The sequence below is a fragment of the Bombyx mandarina genome, chromosome 03 (genome assembly GCF_030267445.1).
Source record: "Bombyx mandarina strain Sakado chromosome 03, ASM3026744v2".
Taxonomy (NCBI): domain Eukaryota; kingdom Metazoa; phylum Arthropoda; class Insecta; order Lepidoptera; family Bombycidae; genus Bombyx; species Bombyx mandarina.
Genome location: NC_143210.1, coordinates 13,660,550 through 13,682,219, shown reverse-complemented (window position 1 = coordinate 13,682,219; position 21,670 = coordinate 13,660,550). Strand labels below are relative to the sequence as shown.

At 38.9% G+C, this 21,670-nt stretch overlaps 1 protein-coding gene across 1 annotated transcript in view; it reads right to left on the bottom strand.

Annotated features, from left to right (window-relative positions):
• Window positions 1–21,670, bottom strand: part of LOC114247074 (potassium voltage-gated channel protein Shaw) — a 217,318-nt gene that overhangs the window by 95,567 nt on the left and 100,081 nt on the right. The window contains exon 4 of the mRNA XM_089738287.1: window positions 10,348–10,527. Coding sequence (XP_089594413.1) covers window positions 10,348–10,527 — 180 coding nt within the window. The remainder of the gene's footprint in view (window positions 1–10,347; window positions 10,528–21,670) is intronic.

Here is a 21,670-nt window from a genome sequence, read left to right as displayed (position 1 = left end):
TGAGCTCGCTTAATAATCAAAGTGAAACCATGATAGACCTTCGAGACTATTGGTACTTAGGTAAGCCAAAAAAATCCCGGTACACTGAAGGTCTCAGTGATACTACTTGGAACCAATGGTCCGGTTTAGGTGTTCGCAATATTTCCCAGTCGCTGAGAGATACTGCTTATTATTTAATTAATAGAGTTTCGTTGATTTCATTTACATGTCGGTTGAAGGGTTTATTGTACGCTGTTTCTTGTGAATTAGGACAGCTTTCATAGGAATAATTTGTCACCGAACTGCGATGTGTAAACATTATCAGAGGTCTATTATAGCTAGCTGACGTGGCTATTGAAGCTGGTTTTTGCAGTTCTCTGATATTTATTATCATCTTCTCACTGTTTTAAATCAAAAACAAACATAATTAAAATTGCTCTGAATATCACATTAGTCAAATATCGACGAACTCATTTCACAGATTAGTGGAAATTTTCCTACATTTTCTAAATGTAAATCAATATCTCAACTCACCGAACTAGATTCCTCAATATTTTGAAGATTATGAAAAGCTGCTTGCACTATTCGGATTACAAATTTTCTTAATTTCCTCCTCCTTGCATCGATAATCCTCAATGCTGAGGGTCGTGGCCTCCTCTAACCACTTTCTCCTGTATTATCCTGCGCCATTCCTGCATATCCTCGGCTGTGTAGATAGCAACGTGGACTGAAGTATTGAGAGTGGAGCGTATCTGGTCCGACCAACGCTTAGGCCTTCTTCTTCTCGGCCTTCTTTCGCATACCTTGCCTGTTACCAGCAGCTTTTCCAAATTGTCACCTCTCTTTCTGGCGATGTTTCCAAAGAACTCGAAACTCCTCTGCGCGCATATAGTACTGAGACGCATCGGAATCTTGAGCTCGCTAAAAATGGATTCGTTGGTTCTGTGTTCTGTCTAATGTTCAGCAGAGTCCAGCATTTTCCTCCAGCACTACATCCTACACGCGTTGTAGAGAAAAATGGAGAAGATGAAGGAGGTGATGAGCTGCTTCTTGGTATTCCTCAAAATGTTTCTGTCCGCCCATACACGGTCCAATTGGGACATAGCTTTCTTTATCATACTGATCCGCCTTCTGATGTCTTTTTCGGAGGATCCATTACTAGCTATGACGGAGCCCATATAAATGAAATTCTCTACGAACTTCCAGGTTTAGCTTATTGATCATAGTGAACGAATGGCTGCGATGGACTACCATATTAACTTTGGTCTTTGCTCTGTTTATGAAAAGCCCAATTTCTCTGCTGGTTTGTTCCAATTTGCCCAGCAGGATGCACATTCCTTCTTCGTTGGACGCAAAAAGTGCTGTGTGGTCGTTTTTTAATTTAATTAATTATTTTCTATATGCTTCTTTTTAAACTTTCTTAGTAAGATTGATTGACTACTGAATACCTTGGAGACAAACATCTTTAGTAGTGCACATCACACACAATGAGCTAATTAATTTCATTTCGAGACTCAATAAACACACAGCTACATTCCCTCTCCATTGGTTTCCGAGCACAATTCTCTCGGAGCACACTTTTCTCCGTATTCTAAGCGGATCTCGAGTGTGTGTCAGCAAACAATTGTTCAATGGCTGTTCAAACGACCATCGTTGGCAGTCGACTACCTTCAGTAAACTCTTCATCTGTTTGCACTAACATGAATACGTTTCGATTTGTAAGAAAGTCATGATGTTTCAAATAAGACTTTCTGGATTATTCTTGTGTCAGAATAAATGAATTTTAGAGCTTAACTTTAACTCGTGTTACTCAAGTATAAATTTTCACTTTATACATATTATGATTAAATTAATTTGTTTATTTTATTTGTCTATCAGAAAACAGGATATGCAATGAGCTCAGCTAAAAAAAATTGCGTAAAAAGAAAACGAAAATGTTTATATTTTTCAATGCGTAATGCATATACTCTACACGTCTCTACCCTACTCTCTCTATACTCTATACCCAGTACAATCTTGATGTTTGGTGTTGGAAAGTAGTGTCGTTACTTTTAAAAATTATTTTAGTGTAAGTTATTTTCGTAAAAGTATAAATATCCATTATAAAAATTACCGCTATAATAATGTCATCAACATAAACAAAAACATTACTCATCTTGCTTCTTATGGCGTACTTGTAAAAGTATCTCGCTCGTTACTGTCAGTGATTTGCATTTTTATACTCACAGCTTCCATTGGGACGTAATATTTGGGTTAAACTGTAAATGCGATGACTGTTTTGGATATATTTTTGAAATTGATATAAGGGTTTTGTGCTGAAATCCTTCGAATATGTCAGATGGCGAGTTTTATTTCTAAAGCAATGTTATGTAGCCAATACATTATCTAATGTAAAGGCAACGTCAAAATAGTTCAAATCGTTTATGTACGAGTATATTATGATTAATCAAAAAAATCAAAATCAAAATCAAATTTTTTTTTTATAATAATAGTAACTAATAATAGTAGATAAACAAGCTTCTAACATTTGTAAAAGAAAAAATGTATGTATCTGATGTTTTCGCAGTTAAAACGCAAGACAAAGTTTTAGGGGAAAAAAAATTCAATTCAAATCTATGTTTCCCAAATTTTGGTTCATCAGCGCAAACTAAGTTTGCGATTGCGAGTCGGGGACAGTGACTCCGGTGATAAATTCACGGAAACCGCAACCGCTCACAAATATGTAGCTTCGAATAGCAAATAAATGGCTACAGAAGTTTTGAGTTATAGACTGATTTATCCCATACCTTACAACCTGTTTTTTTTTCAGGCCCATTAAAGCCAAAATATCAGGAATTAAAAATCAGTGTGCAAATACGTATGGCAACTAAGGAAGTCGTCGTGGCCTAAAGGATAAGACGTCCGGTGCATTCGTATATAGCGATGCAACGGTGTTCGAATCCCGCGGGCGGGTACCAATTTTTCAAATGAAATACGTACTTAACAAATGTTCACGATTGACTTCCACGGTGAAGGAATAACATCGTGTAATAAAAATCAAACCCGCAAAATTATAATTTGCGTAATTACTGATGGTAGGACTTCTTGTGAGTCCGCGCGGGTAGGTACCACCGCCCTGCCTATTTCTGCCGTGAAGCAGTAATGCGTTTCGGTTTGAAGGGTGGGGCAGCCGTTGTAACTATACTGAGACCCTTAGAACTTATATCTCAAGGTGGGTGGCGCATTTACGTTGTGGATGTCTATGGGCTCCAGTAACCACTTAACACCAGGTGGGCTGTGAGCTCGTCCAACCATCTAAGCAATAAAAAATAAATAAAAAAAAAACTGATTTTTACCTGGGCTTACCACCATCATTGCCTAAGTTTTATCGGGTCCTAGAACGTAATTATGAGATCAAATAATCATATAATGATATCCAAATTCAACGTCTCTTTTTTGATTAATAAAAAAATATATAGAGCCGTCCACGTTTCCGTTTCAATTTATTATTACGCATACAAAAAAGAACGATAAATTTATTAATTTATCGTTCTTTTTTCTAATATTTTAGAATCAAAAATCTTCTTATTTCATCATCATTCCCCTGCCCTTTTCTCAATCACCTGGGGCCAGCGCAACATGTTTTCTCCTTCCATACTTCTCTATCATATAGCGTTTCTTCGCTAACGCTCCTTTTACACAAATCGTCTTTCACGCAATTTTTGCCTTTCTTCCTAAGTCTACCATTTCCTCTATATCCTTTCACATTCATAGTTAACACTCTCTTACCCACCTTATTTTCATTTCGTCTCATCACATGTCCATACCATCCCAAACGCGCACTTCTCAATGTCTCTGTCACAGGTGCCACTTTCAGAGTTCCTCTAACATAATATATCTTCTTATTCTTCTTCTTCTTTTTCTTAAAGTCTTCTTATTTCAATTCGTATTTTATTTCATTTTATTTATCTCTAATGGAAACGTTATTTCTTATAAAAGTAATTTCCTGATGTGTCTTAACACGTTACGTACGTTCAAATAATTTTAATCCCCTAAACGTGTGACCGGGCGAGCAAATGTGAGAAAGATTAATCAAGTTACTCCCTCACGCCAGGTTGAGACCGCTAAAATGCTGCTTACTTTTAAATTCGTTTTTTACATAGTTTTTTTATAATTTATTTTCCGTTATTCCACTATTGTAAAAGATAATTTATTGACTAAATTACATATAATACAGGTAATATAAACTTAAATATAAGTATAAAATTTAAAATAATTAATAATCCTAACACTAAATTTATATTGTCATAAAAACATAAAATGAAAACAACCTTCTTTCGGTGTTTTTTGTCCATTTAATATGACTAAAAGATAGTAATATCTACTGGAGATCGATTTCAGTTCAGTCTAAAATTATTTCTAATGTATTTGCTTGTATTGCTTCTAATTGTTTTAAGATATTTCTTTTATGTCAGTTCGTGGCATATCAAGATTTGCGTCTTTAATTTAGCGCAGGTACATCCAAATAAACATTTCTAATTAAAATTTGACTTTAGTGGTGATATGTTGTTTTTTTAATTTTTTTTTATTTCATAGATGTGTAGACGAGCTCACAGCTTACCTGGTGTTAAATGGTTACCGGAGCCCACTGATATCTACAACGTAATTGCCGCCACCTAACTTGAGATATGAGTTCTAAGGTCTCAGTATAGTTACAACGGCTGCCCCACCCTTCAAACAGAAACGCATTACTGCTTCACGGCAGAAATAGGTAGGGTAGTGGTACCTACCCGTGCGGACTCACAAGAGGTCCTACCACCAGTAAATTAATGAAAAATAATGTTGTATTGTGATCCCGCGCGGGTAAGAACAACTACCCTAGTTACATCTACTGTGAAGCAGTAATGCGTTTCATTTTGAAGGGGCCTTATAACCGTTGAACTATAAAACTGAGACTCGGAACTCATATTTAATTAAGGAAAAAAAAAATCTTTTACGACATTACCAACCCCAACAATTCACTAAGCGCCATTTTAGCTTCACACATTCTGAAAGTCTCCAGAACCGCAATATATCAGCCTCAGAACAAAACCGCTTGGCGACGAAGGACCATTAGAGGGGGGATTTTTTTCATTAAAAAATTTCATAATGCCGTAGAATCGTAGGGTGTAAATGATTAACGATTTTTTATGAGATTATTACTAACGTTGACAAAAATGGAATGGAATGTAGAATTTCACAGTTGTAAACGTAGAATTGATGACTTGAACGGTACAGCTGTCGGCCATGACAGGATTCTTATACCTTTAAACGAGCAATTCTTGTATATTAATATATATGTATATAATCTGGATCTCGAAAACGGCTCCAACGATTTTCATAATATTTAGTATACAGGGGATTTCGGGCTCGATAAATCGATCTAGCTACTATTTATTTTCAGAAAATGTTGTTTTATTCGTGTTTTCAATAATCAACTCTCCTCGACATATATTGGCAAATAATAATACTATTTTTCTTAATTGAGGGCAACTAACCGCTTTAAAGGCACAACAAGATGGCGTTATCAAAAAAAAACGAACAAAGCTCGGTCATCATCTACTAATGTTAATATTAGTTACAAATTTTCAGAGACAATTATTTTATATATTATATTATTATAATTACCTTGCTAAGCATTTAATGGACAACCAAATGACTACAAGAAGACTCAGAAGAAAAGTGCCTCAATATCTACTAGATCTACTGTAGATTAATTGATATGGACATGTCAATTAACATTGTGCATGCACCGCCTAAGAAATTGTTTTTCTCAGAACTACGGTTGAATGTCTGACGACAGCTTACTGTAAAGAATTACTAAAATAATAAAATAAAAAAAACATTCAGAGAGAGAGAGAGAGAGAGAGAACGAGAGAGAGAGAGAGAGAGAGAGAGAGAACGAGAGAGAGAGAGAGAAAGAGAGAATATACTTAATTGCACACGAAAACACTACATAAAAAAACAGTTACAAATTTTCAGTTAACAGAATAAAAAAAAACCTATGTAGTTTTAACTTTTCGCAAAACAAATTAGAGATGTTAGAAACAATAAGATGTTGCTTATATGTGTATTCCACCGCTAAACTGGGAATACGTATCAATTATACGTTAAGTAGACGAGTGGACAAAATTTTACTTGTGGTAGGACGTCTTGTGAGTCCGCACGGGTAGGTACCACCACCCTGCCTATTTCTGCCGTAGAGCAGTAATGCGTTTCGATTTGAAGGGTGGGGCAACCGTCGTACTGCTAAAAATGAGACCTTACAACTCATGTTTCAATGGGGCTGGCGACATTTACGGTAACCACTCACCAGGTGAGCTCGTCCAACCGTCTAATCAATAAATTAATAAAAAAGTTGTGTGTCATTAAGTATTTTCAGAAAGCGCCCATTTTTTTGGGCATAATCTGTAAGACGTTCTATGATGTAGTGATTCAAATTATACCATAGGCACCTTTTTATAAAAACTATATACCTACTACGTTTTATTTAAAAGGTAATCAAGCACATACTGCACGATTAAAGGATTTGACAGTCCTCAATCTCAAGTGTAATTTTTTTTTTTTTTGGAATCGGCAATCGCAGTAAAGAATGCGTTATATCGGTTATGGTATGTATATGTGGCGGTAGCCATCATACAACGCAAGATATTTGACAGATGCCTGAATCTCGCTTACGACATTTTCAAGATAAGCTCGCATATATACAAGTTCCAAGCAACAACATTCGGACCCCATTCCGACAGGAGCCCTCTTCTTCGATATAGCGAAGGCGTTCGACAAAGTCTGGCACAACGGTTTGATATACAAACTGTATAACATGGGAGTGCCAGACAGACTCGTGCTCATCATACGAGACTACTTGTCGAACCGTTCGTTCCGATATCGAGTCGAGGGAACGCGTTCCCGGCCCCGTCACGTCACAGCCGGAGTCCCGCAAGGCTCCGCACTCTCCCCGTTACTATTTAGTTTGTATATCAATGATATACCCCGGTCTCCGGAGACCCATCTGGCGCTCTTCGCCGATGACACCGCCATCTACTACTCGTGTAGGAAGAAGGCGTTGCTTCATCGACGACTTCAGACCGCAGCTACCACCATGGGACAGTGGTTCCGGAAGTGGCGCATCGACATCAACCCCACGAAAAGCACAGCGGTGCTCTTCAAAAGGGGTCGCCCTCCGAACACCACGCTGAGCATCCCCCTCCCGACTAGGCGCGTCAATACCCCCGCCCCCGCCGTTCGCCCGATCACGATGTTCGACCAGCCCATACCGTGGGCCCCGAAGGTCAAATACTTAGGCGTCACCCTCGACAGTAGGATGACATTCCGCCCCCACATTAAGACGGTACGCGACCGTGCCGCCTTCATTCTAGGACGTCTCTACCCGATGATATGTAGGCGAAGTAAAATGTCCCTTAGAAATAAGGTGACACTCTACAAAACTTGCATACGCCCCGTCATGACCTATGCAAGTGTAGTGTTCGCTCACGCGGCCCGCATACACTTAAAATCCTTCCAAATCATTCAATCCCGTTTTTGCAGGATAGCCGTTGGAGCCCCGTGGTTCGTCAGGAACGTCGACCTCCATGACGACCTGGACTTAGAGTCCATCAGTAAGTATCTACAGTCGGCGTCCATGCGCCACTTCGATAAAGCGGCACGACACGAGAACCCTCTCATCGTGGCCGCCGGTAACTACATTCCCGATCCTGCGGACAGAATGGAAAGCAGTCGACGTCGCCCAAAACACGTCATCTCGGATTCTCCCGATCCACTAACGGTGCTTTTAGGTACTTCAAGCACCGGTTACCGTTCTCGTCGAACCCGTCGCTTGCGACGAAGGGCTCGACGAGTAAATTAACTCTCAGACACAGCCCACTGAGTTTCTCGCCGGATCTTCTCAGTGGGTCGCGTTTCCGATCCGGTGGTAGATTCTGCGAAGCACGGCTCTTGCTAGGGTTCGTGTTAGCAACATCGTCAGGTTGAGCCCCGTGAGCTCACCTACTAAAGTTAGGGTTACGCTGACATAGCCTCTCAAGGCTATCAGCTTAGGTAGGGAAAAAAAAAAAAAAAACATTCGGACCGTCGATCTACCGAGCAAATATCGCTCGGTGGAAGATCTTCCCTTTGTCGTTAAGCATCTCCAAATATATGCATTAATTTCTCTTTATAGTCTGCACTAACAGGATACTGTTTTATGTGAGCCAATTAATTTCCATAAAACTAAATAACAAATTAAATATACACGTCTTTCTAATGTCTGTCCTCTCTTAATTTCATAATTTTAATGATTCACTGCAGAATCGTTATTCAATTAGCTCAGACGTCTCATATTTCACAATTAGGATTCAGCTTTCAGGTAAATTTGAATTACTATGAGATTCTGCAGGGTAGTTTCGCTGAAATGTATTTTGCGAAAGTTCGGTTCGTGCATTTTAATTTAATTGCTTTTAGTAATAAGTTTAGGTTTTCTTATTATTGTAAGTTTAGAATGCTCTAAGCAGCCGAGCTTACAGCATTTCTTTCTTTAAATAATTAGAAGCGGCCCATTGAAAATAATCTTGAGACATGAGATCGAAATCCCGACCTTTTTTTTTTTTTTTTGTTGCTTAGTTGGCTGGACGAGCTCACAGCCCACCTGGTGTTAAGTGGTTACTGGAGCCCATAGAAATCTACAACGTAAATGCGCCACCCACCTTGAGATATAAGTTGTAAGGTCTCAGTATAGCTACAATGGCTGCCCTACCCTTCAAACCGAAACGCATTACTGCTTCACGGCAGAAATAGACGGGGCTGTGGTACCTACCCGTGCGGACTCACAAGAGGTCCTACCAACAGTAATTACGCAAATTATAATTTTGCGGGTTTGATTTTTATTACACGATGTTATTCCTTCACCGTGGAAGTCAATCGTGAACTTTTGTTAAGTACATATTTCATTATAAAAATTGGTACCCGCCTGCGGGATTCGAACGCCGGTGCATCGCTAGATACGAGTGCACCGGACGTCTTATCCTTTAGGCCACGACGACTTGAGACATGAGATAAAAATCCTGATCTCCTATCAATGGGATGGTTTAGCGGCTACTCCATTTTCTTCCCAGAAATTTGCAGCATAGAAATACCTAAGTTGCCCAAACTATATCTCGACCTTAAGACCTAATTAACAAGAATATGGTTATCCGCTTACTATATTAGTTGTTCTGGTAAAAACTACCCATTTTGAAAAGTTTAAACTACTGAAACGCAATATGCGCCTGTAATGTCGAAAATTCAGCTATTAAAATAGCACCAACCCCTTTGAAAAAAAATCTTACATCATTAGTCTGGGAAAGGAATCTACATTAAAATGCATATATTTAATGATCTTATACCATCTCGTAAACTATTCATTTTAAAATGAAACAGAAATTTGTTTATAAGTCGCTGTATTTACATTTAATACGGCCATTTCATTTTTCCACATTAATGAGACGGTTGATTATTGTATGCTCCGTTAAGATAATAAAAACATACTCTCTGGTATTTATTAGGGAGTCTGTTTTTGTGTTTTGTATTGTACATAAATATAGCGAATCACAAAGAAAATTTATTCACACATTCCAGCAATGTACCTATTGGAAATTATAAAAATAAATTGAATGAATTTGTGATGAATAAATAGTAAATATTCTCACTATTTTGCTATTAAATTTAAGTGTTTTCTTTGTTTCACTAGAATATTAAAAGGAAAGATAATTGCTATAGAATTTAACTCGTTTAACTAGGTTTTTTCATTTGTGCATAATTATAGATTCATTGATGCCCCATACTATAGAATTTTTGGATACATTTAACCATTGGTGAGAGATTTACTAGTTATTTCAGTATACTGCAATTATTTAATTAAATATCAAATCTATCTATCTATCTATCTATCAGCCCATGGACGTCCACTGCTGGACATAGGCCTCCCCCAAGCCTCGCCACAAAGACCGGTCCTGCGCTGCCTGCATCCAGCGGATCCCCGCGAACCTTAATAGGTCGTCGGCCCAAATAAAAATATAAAAATAAAATATCAAATGAAGCATATGTATAATCAATTGTGATTATGTATGACCGCCCTGCCTATTTCTGCCGTAATGCGTTTCGGTCTGAAGGGTAGCGCAGCCGTTGTAACTATACTGAGATCTTAAGACTTATATCTCAAGGTGGGTGGCGCATTTACGTTGTAGATGTCTATGGGCTCTAGTAACCACTTAAAACCAGGTGGGTTGTGAGCTCGTCTACCCATCTAAGCAATAAAAAAAATTAAAGTGCCATGAATGATGCCAAATCGAGAGATACATGAATTTTCCGTAAGTTTACCTTTGCAGCTGGTGAACTTGAAGGTTCATCAAACAACGCCCAGACTTTTGGCTTGAGTCGTTGCCAGAATCCAAGTTCTCCAGAAAAGTAAGCCTCTTCGTAGCCAAAAAGCCTGGCGATTTCTTCTTCTGAAGGCTTCTCGCTGTCGATGTCCAGCTTGTCCAAAATGGCCAGGGTATTCTGCAGACAAGAGATACCTCTTAATTTTCAATTAAAAGACAATCCGGGTCACGTGCTCTTCTCCACCTTACAATTATAAGGCCTAACGTCAAAGCTTTGACAACGTTTGTCCTTCAAGTGGAACCTGTATCTTAAAACAAATCTTCAGTTCAAAATAAGTTGAGTACGAAGGCTGAACAAAAGGTTCCCCACAAGTTTTAACGAGCCAAAGCGGGAAATGTATATCGAGCTTTTCTACTTCGTCGAAAAAGTTACAGCATGAAGCGATTTGTGTTTTTTTGTTTGAATTTTTATTTACATTTGTTTTTCATTGTATTTAATGAACAGAATTTTTTGTCGATTTAACATTCTCTGTCTCTGTACTTGAGAGTTTCTGTTCAGCTTGGAAAAAAATCAGACCTATTTACCCGAATAGATCTAATTAAAGGTTAGATCAGCTTTTGTTCTGTAATGTTCTTCCATATTCATTCAACTTGAAGTAGATTATTTTCGCTTAATATAGTAGACGACCTATGTATATTAACAATCAAGCTACCAATAGTGCTATTAGTAACTCTTCACTAAAAAAAATGATTAACTAATTACTGTTTTGGTATGATTGTTAGACACAAAAAGTTTTTTGTTTCATTGCTATAGGTGGATAAGCTCACGTCCCACCTGATTTTAGATGGTTACCAGAGCCTTTAGACATCAACAACCTAAACGCCGCCACCCTCCTTGAGACATGAGCTCTAATTGTCAGATATGAGTTCAGACCGAAATGCGTTATTGCTTCACGACAGACCTTACCAGTGTGGGTACGCAACCTTACCACCTACCAATAAGAAACATAGACGTTTATCTCCTGTTTGATACATAAATAAATTCTCAATTTGTAATTTCCTTTGTCTGGCCTACCCTTCACACTAGAACGCATGACTGCATGGCGGGGGTATAAGAAGGAGGGTGCTAATCACCCGTGAGGGTTTTCGACGTGCCTGTATTTTTACCACCCGGAATTTGGATCCTATGGAGTAAGATATTACAAAAAGATGGCGGGATGCAATAACCGAAGCCAGGGCCTCACGTCTTGGATGTGCTATGATCATTATCCTTTAATCTAAAAAAAAAGGTTTCCGGGAAAAAGCCATTTCGTTTTTCCACAATAAGCTTAATGAATATTCTGTAATTTCAAGTGATAATTATGATTGGTATCTCCGTTCCTAATCAACCGAGTTCTCAACGTAACTCAACTTGAAGTTGAAATTGTTAATAATTAATCGTAACGCCAGAGTTACAAATTTTCATAAGCTTTACATAATTCTTGTATCTGTTAACTTTGGGTATTCAAAATTTGTTTAGAACGCTACAAGAAATATTGTATTTTTTTGATTGCCCTTGTAGGCAGACGACCATACGGCTCATCTAATGGTGAGTGGCTACCGTTGCTCATGGACGTTAGTAATAACAGGGCAGAGCTAAGCCGCTGCCTACCGCTAAGTACTCTCCACAAACCTCGTTTGAAGAAGGGCATGTCATAGCGCTCGGGAAACGTAGTAGAGGGGAGCTCATGTCAAAACTATATATGGTACGTGGCAAAAAGTATATCAGGAAACGCACTTTGGATGAACGCAGTGATTCTAGATAGTATGGATCAGTCGCGGATGTCCACGGGGACCACCCACGTGGTGCGCCCCGGTCATTCCCCAAGTGGGCACTGAAGCGCCTGAATAAGGAGCTCCTGATGGAAGCCTCTACGGTGGCGGCGTGGGCGCCCATGCGTCCACACCCAGTCGAGGTCGAGGGCGAGGCAGGGTGGTTCCGGGACACGATGCGTCGCATCTGTGATGTGTCGATGCCCGGAATCGGCTCTCGACTTCCTAATCGCCAGGCGTACTGCTGATCGCCCGAAATTGCGCAACTCTGCGTGGAGTGCGTTCGGGCGAGGCGCGAGTGCGTCAGGCATCGCCGCCGCTGCCTGCCGCGGCGCAACGATCCGGTAGCGCTCGCGGCGGCAGAGACCCGGCTGCACGGCGCATTTCGCGTCGTGCAGAGAGCATTGTAGCTGGCCATCAGAAGAGCCAAGAACCAAGACATGGAGGATCTCTTGGAGACGTTGGATGAGGATCCGTGGGGGCGACCCTATCATATGGGGCGCAATAAAATGCGCTTATGGGCACCCCGGATCACGGAGCGTCTCCACACTCAGCAGCTGCGGGACATCGTCTCGGCGCTGTTCCCGCAGGAGCGGGAGGGGTTTGTCGCTCCCGCTATGGACGCGCCACCGGAATACGACGGCGAAGCCCCTGCTGAGGTGCCCCATATAACGGGGGTAGAGCTCCGTGTGGCCGTGCGCAAAATGTGCGCGAAGGACACTGCACCCGGCCCGGACGGCGTCCATGGCCGGGTTTGGGCCTTGGCTCTTGGTGCCCTAGGGAACCGACTCTTGAGGCTTTACAACTCCTGCCTTACTAAACTGAAAATTCCGCAAATCACTAATCGATTAAGCAGTTGAATCTACAAAAGTATTTTAATAAGGAATTTTCCTTAAATACCTTCCCAATGTACCCGTAAAATAAAACTTTCGTAAACAAAAACGTGCAGTGGACTTATTAAATATGTTTTGTTTGAACAAAAAAAAAAAGTTGACGAAAGTACTCGTGTTTCATTCCAACTTGTCTACTTCGTTCCCTCAGGAAGATACCTTAAAATCTTGACCACTTTTGGTTAACCTCCCGCGTTTCTCTTTGTGTATATTTATATTTTGCTATTTTATTTTAAGGGCTGGCTTTTCGAGTATATTGGCAAAAAAACTCTGCCTTCTAAAAGCTTGATTATTTTAATGGATATCGTTACAAGATTGCCTCTAAACACCAAGTTCTAATAAGGTTAATGTGATACTAGTCTAGAATCCAGTCTACTAGATTTTTTTTTGTGTTTGAGAAGTTACTCGTGGCCCGGAGGCATTTCTAGTTTTACCAGGGTACGTGGGCGAGCAAAGGCTCAGCCAGGAGGGGTGCTAACAGCTCCCCGAGTGTCTCCAAAGGAGACCTAACGACTCAAGAGTAGCTGTTTCGCGAATGAATCTACTACCGGATTGGAATCGTGACCCGCTGAGAAGATCCGGCGAGAAACTCATCGGGCTGACGAGTTCGACGAGTACGGTTTCCGGGGTCTCTAAGCCTGCTCCTAGTGCTAGAGCTGAAGAAGCTTTTGTGGTCGTCGTGGCCTAAAGGATAAGACGTCCGGTGTATTCGTGTTGAAGCGATGCACCGGTGTTCGAATCCCGCAGGCGGGTACCAATTTTTCTAATGAAATACGTACTCAACAAATGTTCACGATTGACTTCCACGGTGAAGGAATAACATCGTGTAATAAAAATGAAACCCGCAAAATTATAATTTGCGTAATTACTGGTGGTAGGACCTCTTGTGAGTCCGCACGGGTAGGTACCACCGCCCCGCCTATTTCTGCCGTGAAGCAGTAATGCGTTTCGGTTTGAAGGGTGGGGCAGCCGTTGTGACTATACTGAGACCTTAGAACTATATCTCGAGGTGTGTGGCGCATTTACGTTGTAGATGTCTATGGGCTCCAGTAACCACTTAACATCAGATGGGCTGTGAGCTCGTCCACACAGCTAAGCAATAAAAAAAAAAAAAAAAAGGCGTCTAATGCAAAGGTTATTGGATCTGATGGATCCGCAAGGACGTGAGTCTACTATGATCCGGTCATGCACCGCTGTCCCTAAATGTATCAAATCCATAGATTTCTTGAAACTACACGCGTTCCAGTGTTTTACATTCTTCTGGAATAGAACCCAATTTTTTTATTGGGACTAGGATATCTTACTAGCAATATTCGATAGCTTTAAATGAGATACAATTATATCAACATTCAACGTCCTTAAGTTTGGATTTTCTCTTAAGTTATTTTTATACACTTAAACACACCAAATAAACTCAACAAAAAGATATCATTAACTAGAATCAGCAACAAAAATATGACTATTATTATACACGAAAGATGGAGAAGTAGTATATTATATCTAACAAATAGGTCTTGTACAGTCAGAATATTAGCCACACAGTCTGCAAATTTATTTCTGCTAATTAATAATAATTTGACTCCTAGTTCCAGGTTAATTTGAAACGATACAACAGCTGTAATTACAAGGGAACAAAAGAATGACGGCAGTATGATATTATATTAGATTATAAATAATAATACGGAAGATAATTTATAAAAAGTTAGTCATCAAAATAAAATGTACTGATAAAAATATGCAAAGTAGAAAAATAATTTTATGATTAAATTACGTTTGACAGTGAGCGCTTCCGGGGCTTTGAGAACTTTATTACATTAAGCGTCAGTTTATTTGATTCATAAATTCACATTGAAGTTGAATTAAAAGAAAAAAAATTCTAATAAAGAGCCTTATAATTTTTCGAGAGTAAGCTTCTGCTAATCAAATTTCCGCCTGAAACGTAAAAAAAGACAAGAATTTTCAGTAGATTTCTTTAAACATAAATAAAATAACTGTGGTGAGAATAAAATGGGGTAAGTTTTGACGTCATACCTAGTCATAAAGGAATCGATATGAATGTTATTATGACGGGGTTAAAATAATAGCCATTGGGCTTTTTTTTAAATCTAAATGGCTATTTTTTCCAGGCTGATTTTCGGGATCAGGGCTCAATTGATACCTTGGTAGAACTATTTTTATCGGCCTGCACAGTACGTAGGTAGCATCACAACTAATGCCCAAAATTCTGTGTCTTCGAGGTCGGAATTATTTTTTGTCATTTATTGTGTTTTTAGGAATCGTATGAACAGTAGACTCTCTCGACTAAATAGCTCCCTTACACCATATCCTGCCCAACAAGCCTCTTTACGGAGTTCGAGTGCGAGCTCGTCCTTGGACCTCATGAACTAAATTCACTCGACCCCTTTTACAGATCTACTGCAAACATTTCGCCAAACATGACTCCAAACATTTCCACGGTGTTTCCCGAGTGCTATGACATGTCCTTCTTCATACGAGGCTTGGGGAGAGTATTATGCGGTAGGCAGCGGCTCGGCTCTGCCCCTGGCATTGCTGAAGTCCATGGGCGACGGTAACCACTCACCATCAGGTGGGCCGTGTGCTCGTCTGCTTACAAGGGAAATAAAAAATAAAAAAAACTTCAACCAAATCTTAATAGCTTCTTCCCAATCATATTTCATCTCAGAATTCAGTCATTTCGATACCATCCCTTGACGATAAGTAGCCCTACACATTCATATTACTTTACGCTAAATTGCAGTGATACATCTCAAAGCCATCGATAAATTAGAGATAAAACAGCCTTTTTAAACGATATCGACGAGCCTGTAGTATCTTATCGCAAAACTCAAGCACATGTTTAAGGTCCAAAATGACAGTCGAAAAAAGAGTCAGTAGGTCAACTAGATATTTTCTTACAAAAAGAATTGCTGTCAAACGTTACTTATAGGTCTACTCACTGAAAACGCTAAGCTTGAAATATAAATTTCAAACTTGTTTGTTTAGTTACATCTACTTTTATGAGCTAATTAATTTGTGAGGGTGACTTGTGATTCGCTAATTTGTGGTTCGCTAGTGTGTAAATTTTGTAAACGTGTTCATTAATGTTTTCCGATGATGTAGGAATGAAGAGAAAATAAGTTACGTGCTGTAGTAGAGCCCACACGTGTACTGTACTGGTTAAGTGGTTACTGGAGCCCATAGGCATCTACGACTTAAATGCGCCACCTACCTTGAGATATAAGTTCTAAGGTCTCAAGTATAGTTACAACGGCTGCCCCCCCCCCCCCCCTCAAGCCGAAACGCATTACTGCTTCACGGCAGAAATAGGCAGGGTGGTGATACCTACCCGTGCGGACTCACAAGAGGTCCTACAACCAGTACAAGAGGTCCTACCACTAGTCTGCGAACACGTAATTAATTTTGGTTTGAAGGGTGGATTAGCTGTTTTATAGATTAAAAATCGTTTCAAAGTGGTATTCACAATATGATGTCATCCAATTCAAATGGGATTCAATAATGTCAATAGATTCAGATAGCACTTGGACGGGGGGAGAGATATAAAAATCCTCTAAAAAATATTCCTCCGTAGTATGCAGTCTGATAAGCGACGTTAAGTATTAAACAAGCAATTCAGTCTTTTACTAAAACAGACACAAAACCATTAGCCGAACACGGTTGTGATTGAATTAACTCTATCGAAATGTCAAGTCATCAATACATCGAGGAATAACGGGTAGGTTAGTGTCGCGACTGTAGCTATTTTAAGTGGATCTCTCCCGAAGTGATTTCTAGCTGTTTAGGTTATGAGTTAGGTGAGCGGTTGACGAACTAAGCAAGCGGTTACGATGTCTTATGTTTTCATACGGTATGCTCCAATTTAAATTGCTATGGTTCTAAATATAGAAGAGATAGAGGTTCGGACAGATATTCGTATTTTTTTTTCATAGATGGGCGGACGAGCTCATTGCCCACCTGGTGTTAAATGGTTACCGGATTCCATAGACATCTACAACGTAAATGCTGCCACCTACCTTGAGATACGAGTTCTAAGGTCTCAGTATATTTACAACGGCTGCCTCACCCTTCAAATCGAAACGCATTACGGCAAACATAGGCAGGGTGGTGGCACCTAACCTAACCGTGCGGACTCATTAGAGGTCCTACCACCAGTAATAGTAACACCAGTCGCATGGGGGTGTTGTTTGAGGAAAATTGTATTTTGTTAATTAATTAATTGATTTTGTAGTTGCTCGCTTTTATTAATGGATATATAAGTCGTAATGTTTACTGGCAATTTTTTTTTTTTAGTTATTTATTATATTTCATTTTTATCGCATCTATTTTAACATTGATTTCATTTGACCTTTTATAACTAAATATTTATAACCATTTGATCGAAATGTAAAGATTTTGAACAATGGAGTTTCTAAGCATCTCTAAGACTATGATATCGTTGTGATATTGTTTTGGTGCCACTCATTTCTGTTCATTCTTACCCTTACTTGGTCCATATTCATTTCAAGAGCTACCGATCGGACACATCGCTGATAATGTAGCCAAAAAACAACGCAAGACTTCAGTTTCCTTATCGCTATTGGTCATTGAACCAAGCTTCATGAACTTTTGTTACACGCTTGAAGGTTCTCTTGAAAGTTCTCTTTACACGTTTTTCTCCTACATACGCCTGAGTATTGGCAACGGTTGCTCATTAAATGAATTTCTAACTATACTAATCAAATAGCTAACAATGAATTGCCAAGGACACGGATTATGACACGCACAGAATGACGCAGTTTATTGTTGGTATCATTATAGCGTACGTAATATTTAGGTGTTGATAAAAATTTGCAATACCGAGTCAGGTTCATTTAGGTCGTATCCAAGAATAGCAGCCGACGGAGGAGGTCAACCCTCTGAGCTATTTACGTGATCACATGTCCCCCAAGACAATACCGTACTATTCTCTTTCTCGACATATAATACTCAGTCGTTTAGCGTGACTAAAACTAATCCACGAAGGTATTACAAGTAAGTTCTTCATAAATAAATTCTTAAAACGTTTATTTCTCAATAAATTTTAGCGTGGTACAGACATGTGATTCACAGAGAGGAGATGCATGTGACTAGGAGATGTATGGAAATGGTAGTGCAAGGTAGAGGGGGAAGAGGTCGACCGAACAAGACATGGATGGAGTGTGTGAATGAAGATATGAGAGAAACAGGAGTGAGTGTTGAGATGACGGCTGATAGAGAAGAATTGAATAGAAAAATTCGCTGTGCCGACCCCACTAAGTGGGATAAGGTGGAGTGAAAGGAGACTAAAATAATTACTTTACAGCCTCATTAGCCCAGTGATGCCGACTATTAAGTTACGACTTCTTGTATGTTCTCAATAGAATTTAATTTATCTGTGTAAATAGATATGGTATTTTTAAGTTTTCTAAAAAAAAAAATTATCAAATAATATAGTAAAAAAAAATTAAACGTCTATTATATTTTTATCCTGTGACATTATTTCCATTCTAGCCTACATGACAAAGGGATTGTGACAAAGATCCTTCGTTTCGAATTATTTTTTGTTCACAATTGTATAATAACGCTTTTCGTTGCGAATGTGAGAAAATCTGTTCTTTTTTTGGAAAATGATTCGTTGTGTGTGAACTCAGGTAATTATTTAACATTAGGTAATTAACCCAGTGAGTATCCATCTGGATGTTCTCAGTGGGTCACGACTCCGATCTGGGGGTAGATTCAGCGGAGCACTGCTTTTTTATTTATTGCTTGGATGGGCGGTCGAGCTCACAGCCCACCTAGTGCTAAGTGGTTACAGGAGCCCATAGACAACTACAACGTAAATGCGCCACTCACCTTGAGATATAAGTTCTAAGGTCTCAGTATAGTTACAACGGCTGCCCCACCCTTTAAACCGAAACACATTACTGCTTCACGGCAGAAATAGGCAGGGCGGTGATACCAACCCGTGCGGACTCACAAGAGGTCCTACCACCAGTTTTATTGCTAGGGCAGCATGTTAACAAACTTCTTAGTCCATAATAACTCCTTAAGCCAGAATAGCCTCTCGAAGGGGCTGGCAGATAATTAAGCAAAAAATAAATCAAGTTGATGTGTCCATTGAAATGCACAGTCAGCCGTGGTATTAAGTGTCAATTGCTGGCTGGCAGATGAGCCTCATTTCTCTTGTGGATTTTTGTTTAAATCGGTTACAAAATGGCTGCCAAAAACTTAAATTGTAACTAAGTTGAAAATGTAATGTTCATAATGTTGTCAAGATATCAATGGATTCCCCATAGTTTTAAACTAACGTAATATAAGTAAGTACCAGTAACAAATTCATAATAATTATCTATTCTTGGATTTCCTGTGGATGCATAAAATACGGAATAAATAAATCTTTGTGAGGAGCTTTGAATGCGTTGCGATTTGGTGGTAGATTCAACGAATCGCTGCTTTTGCTGGGGTAAGTGTTAGCAATTGTCTCAGATTGAACCCGTGAGCTAACGGTTCATGCGTAGTTAAAATAGCCCCTTTGTCTACCAACATTTAGGTAAGAAAAAATATGAATGTGTCTAAACATTAAGATTACAGCAAATATTTTTTTCTATTGCTTAGGTGAGTGGACGAGCTCACAGCCCACCTGGTGTTAACTGATTACTGGAGCCCATAGACATCTACAACGTAAATGCGCCACCCACCTTGAGATATATAAGTTCTAAGGTCTCAGTACAGTTACAACGGCTGCCACACCCTTCAATTTCTACTTGGATTTATTAAGAGTGTACAGACGACATAGACTTAAACAAATCTATCTATGAATAATATGTTCGCAGTTATACACCAAAATGTATGTTTACCTATTTGGTCCAGATCGTTTTGTTCTTCATGAATTCCGATTTATTTACCAAATGTTTTATGAAACAAAAAGCAACATATGGAAGGTACATTTACAATTAAAACGGAGAAAGTTTGCCTCGATTATTTAGCCTGTTTTTGTCTTTATTGCGATTTTAGCTACAAATAAATATTCTTGAATTTTCATCTCATTTGAATAGGACGTCACAATAAACACAGAGATTTTGAAACTCATTTGAATTCGTAACATATTCGGGTTTCATATATCAGAACATAAGTTCGACCGCTAGGGTGATATTCGAAGCTTGCTCCAACATTATTGGGGATGGCGTTTGGGCGGTTTACGCGAAATCCTTACATTATTATACATATGATTCGGGACAAATATTATTTTGGGTGCTGATGTTTTATTCAAAAAATTCTTTGTTCACACATTAAATTTGACGTCCAAGTCCTCTACATTTTGTTTCTATTTTATAGCGTTTTTCATTTCTATTTTTAATAAGCGTAATTCGTATAAACTAGAGAGCCCGCAGTAGTCGAAATTCGACTATAATTAATTGCAATTGTAAGTTTGTACACTATTATGATTGTATTTTATACTTCTATAATCACAAATTTCGCCAAGGTACACTATAAAAAATATTAATAAAGACAAACAATATTTAATCTATTCTCAATTTGACCACAGACGTCAAGAACAAAAGTTTGACAATAAATATTAAGCATGCGAGTGTGCGTCAAATACATGGTATGTGGTGTGTGTGTTGTTTTCTTTATTGATTTAATGTATCTTTTATGCATTATTAAAAAAAAATATTAGCATTGTGCACTTCTTCTCTATATTCTCTATAAGTGTGGAAAATTTCATACTCCTCCGTCCGCGCAATTTTCGTAAAAAGGGATACAAAGTTTTTGCTTCACGTATTAATATATCGTTCATTTTGATGTGAATTTTATTTTGTTGAGACCGTATTCCGAGATATAACTAAGTATTGTTGGTGACGTCTTAAATACATTTTCTAAGGCTTAGAGTTGCAGTCAAGCATGCCGTCAATCTGATGTTAATTAATTACCGGAGCTCATAGATATTAGAAGCGCCAACTGCCTTCAGACATGAGGTCTACGATCGTGCCACGTTCAGTAACCTCAAACCAGGATTTTATTTATTTATATGCTATCGGTAAAGCCCTTACCAAAAAAAACAGACGCCATTTTTAACACAAATTGTTCCTTCTCACTGGGAATTAAGGTCAAAAACTGTTGTTTAGTAGTCAGGCCCATATAATAACAACAAATGAGGCTATCCACTAGATACCCAACTGAATAAAATTTCTTCAAAAACTATCGACGCTATCAGCATAAAAGCAAACCTCGAAAGCTCCGGTGTAAATAAAGACGAGAAGAAGACACTTAAGGTTTCGCGCTAAGGTAGACGAATTCATGGAAATTAAGGACAAGCTTCTTAGAAGATTCGGGAAAACAAAGTTAGGGCTCCAACGTGATCTTTGACTCTTTCATCATAGTTGTTAACCCTGTTTGATGCCAATATATTAAAATACTAATACAGCGACGTTTGTCTTTAAGTTATTCATCTGCCAGAAAGCCAATAAAAAAATATCTGGTACTGTTTTTTTAAATCTATTTTTTTTTATCGCTTGATTGGGTGAAAACGCTTCACGGCAGAAATAGGCAGGGTGGTGGTGATTATTCCTTCACCGTGGAAGTCAATCGTGAACATTTGCTGAG